At 45.0% G+C, this 6,511-nt stretch overlaps 1 protein-coding gene across 1 annotated transcript; it reads left to right on the top strand.

Moving 5' to 3' along the window:
- Window positions 1-5,514: 5,514 nt before the first annotated feature.
- Window positions 5,515-6,511, top strand: LOC130989344 (dirigent protein 11-like). Its single transcript, XM_057913302.1, has one exon. The coding sequence runs from the start codon at window positions 5,655-5,657 to the stop codon at window positions 6,270-6,272; it is 618 nt and encodes a 205-aa protein (XP_057769285.1). The 5' UTR covers window positions 5,515-5,654; the 3' UTR covers window positions 6,273-6,511.

Genomic DNA, 6,511 nt, shown 5'->3' with positions numbered 1-6,511 from the left:
GGAGTTTTGCAAGCTGCGTCCACATCAGGAGGCAGCAATAAATCTTGAAGTCTCTCCTCATTCCATTTACCTCCCGCGCCAATGAGGTCAGCTACCATAATATCATCAGGGGTAGTACTATCTTTCTTCACCAGCTTGCCCCCTTGCGCCTTCGGCATCCAGACATCATGAAAAATCCTAATATTACGGCCATCTCCCACCTTCCAGAACATCCCATTAGCGATAAGGTCTCGACTCCAAGCAAGAGATAGCCAAATGTAAGATGCGCCGGACCGGACTTCGGCCTGCAAAATATCGCCATTCCGGAAATAGCGAGCTCTGAACACTCGCGACACCAAGGAGTTAGGGTTTTTGATCATTTTCCACACTTGTTTCGCAAGGAGAGCCTTGTTAAAGCTCTTAAGATCCCTGAACCCCATTCCACCCCACTCTTTGGGGGCGCATAAACTCTCCCACCGCCTCCAGTGCATGTGTCGCTTCTCCGCTTTATCCCCCCACCAAAACCCGGCACAGAGACAATTAATATCATCGTAAATAGACTCCGGAAGCCGGAAACATTGCATCACGTACGTGGGTATTGCCTGAATCACCGCCTTCAATAAGACCTCTTTCCCGGCCCCTGAAAACTCCCTTTGATCCCAGCCTTCCAGCTTTTTCTGAATTTTTGTCACAATATAGCCAAACTGCAATCGTTTCTGTCGCAAGGAAAACGCAGGAAGCCCTAGGTATCGCTGTATTCCTTCACCCTCCCTGACATCCAACACCTTCAACACCTCAATCTGAGCAGCCCTCGTGGTGTTTGGGCTAAAAGAAGCAGAGGACTTATCGAAGTTGATTCGCTGCCCCGAAGCAAGCTCATAAGCCCTCAAGATGTCTTTAATATTACCAGCCTCATTAGCAGTAGCTCTAAAGAAGATTAAGCTGTCATCAGCGAAGAAAAGGTGAGAAATATCCAGTTCACCCAGCACAAGAGGGACACCATGCATCGTCTTTTATTTTTGCGCCTTGTGAAAGAGGGAAGATAACCCCTGAGCGCATAAAACAAAGAGAAAAGGGGACAGAGGGTCCCCTTGCCTGATTCCTCTCGTCGGACTAAGATCGCCGTACACACATCTGTTCACGAGGAAACTGAAGGAAACCGAATGCACGCACCTCATTATTACCCTCCGAATACGATCTGGGAAACCCAGCTTGATGAGTACGGCTTCCAAATAGTTCCACTTGACCCGATCATACGCCTTGCTCATATCGAGCTTTAGAGCCACCATCCCGTCTTTACCCTTCTTTTTTTTACGTAGCCAGTGTTGACATTCGAAGCTTATGAGGATATTATCAGTAATATGGCGTCCTTTGATAAAAGCACTCTGATTTTGATCCACCATCCTTCCAAGAACTCCTCTCAACCGATTCACAATAGCCTTTGAAACAAGCTTAAAGATAGTATTACACATACTAATAGGCCGGAAGTCCGCCACCTCTTCCGGTTTACTCCTCTTTGGTATAAGGCCAATGAGGGTCTTGTTCCAATCATCAAAGTCCATCTCGCCATTGAGGACATTAAGCACCTGTCTTGTAATTTCTTCACCCATCGTCGGCCAAAACCGCTGGAAAAAATGGGCATTGAAGCCATCTGGCCCCGGACTTTTTGACGGGTGCATGTCGAACAGCGCCCTTTTAACTTCATCCGCAGTGAACTGTCTATCCAGATCATCAGCATCCTCCCTCAAAATTCTCTCCTCTATGGTGTCAACCACCCTGGCAATGTCGTCTTGAGAAGGCCTATCGGAAATAAATAGGCGTTGGAAATAATTATACACCACCTGTGCTTTGTCACCTTCCTCCTCGTGCCATATCCCGTTTGAATCTCTTAGCTTTTTAATAGTATTCTTCTTCCGGCGCTTAGAAGCTTGTGTGTGAAAGGCGTTTGTATTCCGATCCCCATTTGCCATCCAGTTTAGGCGGGAGCGTTGTTTCCAGTGACATGCTTCTTCCTCCGCCGCTTGCTCAATCTGTCTTGTGATCTTCCAAAACTCCTCCTCCATCTTTTTGGACCCCAGATGTTGTAAGATAGCATTCCTTTGCTCCCTCAAAACTTTCACTTTTTTTGCCAAATTGTCGAACTTCTTGCTCGACCAAGTTTTAAGAAATCGTTCACATCTCTCAAGCCTTAGAGATAGATCAGTTTCGAATTTCAGGGAGCTCCACTCACACAAGAAGTCTGGAACAAAATCCTTTTCCAAGAACCATTTATCCTCGCAATGAAATCTGCCCTTCCCTTTAGAAATAACTTTGGTGGTTTCCAGATCAAAGTGGCAGACAAGAGGTCGATGATCAAATCCAAAGAAGTCCATGGCGCGCACATCCATTTGCGGAAAAAGCTCCTTCCATTCTTTATTAGCAACGTATCGGTCCAGCCGTTCACAAATCATACTGTCCTTCCTTTTGTTACACCAAGTAAACTCGGTGTTCGGGTTCTCAAGTTCATGCAGTCCACAGTACATGAGAGCCTCTCTGAAATCCTGCATTTGTCTCGGGGGCCGACTCTTGCCCCCGAACTTCTCCGAGTCAGTCTTTATTTCATTAAAATCTCCAGCCACCAGCCAGGGTGTTGGGGCCATCACCATGCTATCACTGAGGCGTTTGAGTAGCCTCCACGATTCCACCCGCCGCTCTGTTACTGGGTGACCGTAGAAGCCCGTAAATCGGAATTACCTCTCTTCAAGGATCACAATGCAATCAATATGACCCGGTGAAAAGGATTTGATGTGTACCTCAAAAGGTTGCCTCCACATCAGTATTAAACCACCGCTCTTCCCTTTAGCATCAACAGAGAAGAGGCCATCATACCCCAAAAGAGTTTTCCACAACCTACATTTATTACTAACGAGCCGTGTTTCACACAAGAAAACAAGGCCCGGGGAAGAATCGGCCAGCAGGCCTCGAAGCTTATGGAACGCGTGAGGGTTTCCCATCTCTCGCGCATTCCAGACGAGGCAATTCATTGATTCCGGCGGGGCTGCTCCGCAGCCTCCGCCGATATAGTAACAGAAGAATCCTCCTCATCCACTAACCGTAGAGCCCTCTGCTTCTTCTCTACTCGGTTAGAAACATCTTCTCCGCTGTCCACTCTAGCTTTTCTCACATTCCCTACATTCACATGCTCAGCCACAATGTGAATGTCATTACTAGTATTATTCCTTGCTAGCCTCTTCCAGCCTCTTCCCTTCGGTGTTTTCTTTGATTTCATAGGAGAAATGATATTGATCGTGATCGGCTGGGATGGACTGTTCTCCTTACTCCCACGTCTGCTCGTCCTCTCCCCACTCCCTTCTCCCTCCTGAATCTGTCTCCCCCGTGTCTCCTTTTGCCTCTCCATCCTCAAACTCTCGCCTCTTTTTTCCCCTATCAGAACACCCTCCAGAACACCCTCCCCCTCTTCCATCATGAGCCCCTCCATCCCTTCTCCTACAAGGACAATCTTCTCTACCCCCTCCATCCCACTCACCATTATCTCCATGCCCCCATCAGACCCCCATGCTCCCTCACTCCCTCCCTTCCCCTCTTCCTCCCTCAGCCCTTTCTCCACTGATGGACCTTCTTTCTCCACCCCGCCATTCCCTAAAGTCCCAGAGGGGATACTTGTAGAAGTTCTGTTCTGTTGTCCTTCGTTCTCACGATGGATGTCCGCTTTACGTGGCGGTCTTGGGCCCCGAAGGTTTGCCCTCGCAACAAGCATCCTTCCCGCTTCTTTGGAGTTAGAGAACCCTCTCAAGTCCGACTGTTGTCGGCGAGAATCACTGGCACGACCTGCACGAAGCCAACTACCAAAAGCTGGTTCTGCTTTTGCCTCCACTCCCAACGTGCAATTCTTCATGTAATGTCCAATTTTTCCGCATGCATAGCAGAAGAAATCCGGTAACTTCTCGTATAGAATTAGTACCATAGTCTCCTTGTTATCCTCCGTTGTTGCTATGGGTACGCATCTAACGAGGGGTTCATCGATCGGCCGAGAGATTTTTACACGGGCAAACCTCCCTAAACATAATCCACTACCACCAATATCCACATCAACCACTTTGCCAACTTGTTCCCCAATCCGGCGGACTATTTTATTGTCCATGCATGCAATTGGAAGATTGTGTAATTGTATCCACATGGTTATCTCATCGAACGTCATGGCTGTTGCTGTTTCCATCGAGTCCGCTTTCTTTAGCAGCATAAAGTCATTGAAGAAGTGCCATGGCCCTTCTGCTAAGATTCGGTCCCTTTCCGACTCCAGGTCAAGAGAGAACACAAAAATACTGGGTGCAACATACTCCACCTCCAAGCCCCCACGCGTTCCCAGAATGATCGGCAGCTTGTCCCTCAGAACTTCACGTGGAGGTTGTCTATCCGTGAAGATCTTGCCAACTATGATCTTCCTCATGCGTATCCTTCCCCGTTCCTCTTCCGCAGGAGTTAGGGTTATCGCTTTTGTTCGCTCTCCCACCGAGAGTTTCAATTCCGAGACCCGTTTGGCTATCTCGTCAGGATCCATGGTAACCAACACTGCCCCAGCCTTCGACCCAAAAGAAAACCGAAGAAAGACGAAGTAAAACGGCGCTCCGATCAAAGGATCAAGCGAAAGACGGCGCTCCCGAACCCTAGGAAAGGCAGCTAGGGTACAGAGCGAATGTCATTTGATCATTTTTAAGTCGAAATGATGGAGGAAAAATTATATTTAGCCTATTATTGTTGAAATCTATTAAGTTTGATTTCTTCACAGTATACGAAGTATAATGATAAATAACTTGTACAAACTAAAGAAAGTAATTTTATGGAAAAATAATTCATCTCCGTATATAAATATGAATCATGTTTGACACTATTATTATTTTTTTCTCTGAGGCCGACACTATTGAATTTATTCTCTTAATATTATATTCTGTTAAATTAGGGATGAAATTTAGTGTCCCATATTTTTGTGTGTCATCGTATCCAAATATTAGTATTTATTATTTTAATAGTAATATTTTTGCAAAAATAAAGTTTAATATAATATTCATGAATTATATTTGACCCTAACTTTCGATTTATCGACTCTAATAAAGCATTATTAACTAATAAATAGTATAGAAATTAAATAATAAAATAAAAATAATATACCCAATTTTATTGAGTGGAATAAATCTTAATAAATAATTACAAAATTAAAATTGAAAAAGAAAGAGGAAAGAAAATAAAAATTGAAAGTGAGACATTACATTGAATCTCAATAAATCTAGAGAAGAATCAAAGTGCGAATCTTAGCAGCTTTCAGATTAATTAGATAAACTTTGATGATATAATTATTTAGGGTAAGTCATTCTTAGTTTCATTTTTATTTTTATTTGTTCATTGGTCTTGGCCATCTTTTCTGTTTTGACGAAAGTTAATTTCATGAGTTATGAGTTTTTTATACCCATATGGCCATATGCAACTTGCAAAAGTTTGATCAGTTTTTAATACTCATATGGCCATATGCATCTTGCATTATTCTTCTAAAAATATGCCAGAACAAATATTTAATATATATTCAATACCTTTATATAAACCCCTATCCACATGAAAATCCAATCACACCAATACATTCCCATCTCTATCAAGTTAAATTAGCTAGCAACAAAGAAATTAAAATGGCAAAGCTAGGCTCCATTGGTGTGATCCTAACAATCTCATGCTTGCTAGCATCGACACTATACGTCAATGCTAGAAAGCAAGGCCTCGATATTGCGGAGGATTTCCTAGATTTCCCCCGCAAAGACTTCTACCTCGAAAAAGAAAAGGTTGTGAAGTTCCGCGTCTTTGTTCAGGATCTCAGTGTAAATCACCCCAACACCACCACGTACGACGTGGCGCAGGCCTCCATCACCGCAACCTCCCCGACCGGCTTCGGCAAAGTCCGCGTCATCGACGACCTGGTCACGGCGCAGCCGAATGGCAACTCCAGGGCGCTCGGCCGCCTCCAAGGGCTCCTCACGAGATCCGACCTAACGACGCTCGCGATCTCAGTGAACCTCAACTTGTACTTCTCGGCGGGGCCTTATGCCGGCAGCATCATTAGCCTCCTCGGCCGGAACCAAATCGCGCTGGCCGAGCGGGAGCTCGTGGTCGCTGGCGGCACCGGTGTCTTCCGATTTGCTCGTGGATATGCAATTCAGAAGACTAACTCTACGCGCACAAACGTATCGGTGTTGGAATACAACATCTACACAACCTACAATGCTAAACTCAATGAGGTTGATGAAATGTGAGGGAAATATCAAGTCCATATAGATAGTGGGATAAATTTGTGTAAGTGCACGAGTTTGCATTTGATTTCTTTTTTTTTTTTTGATGAAATTACATTATAAATAATACAAACCACGCACACACCCCACCTAGTGGTTATTGTGGCCGAGAGTATTCGAACCTGTGACCTCTTGGACAACAGGCAACCACCCCAACCACTAGGCCATCCCAAGGGGACTTTGCATTTGATTTCTTTGTTGCA

Source organism: Salvia miltiorrhiza, chromosome 6, assembly GCF_028751815.1.
Source record: "Salvia miltiorrhiza cultivar Shanhuang (shh) chromosome 6, IMPLAD_Smil_shh, whole genome shotgun sequence".
Taxonomy (NCBI): Eukaryota; Viridiplantae; Streptophyta; class Magnoliopsida; order Lamiales; family Lamiaceae; genus Salvia; species Salvia miltiorrhiza.
Note: the sequence above shows the minus strand (reverse complement) of the source record. Positions and strands in the feature narration are given on the sequence as shown.

What these genes read in the sequence shown, in the direction of transcription:
- LOC130989344 (XM_057913302.1), top strand. Translation starts at nt 5,655, where the DNA reads ATGGCAAAGCTAGGCTCCATTGGTGTGATCCTAACAATCTCATGCTTG.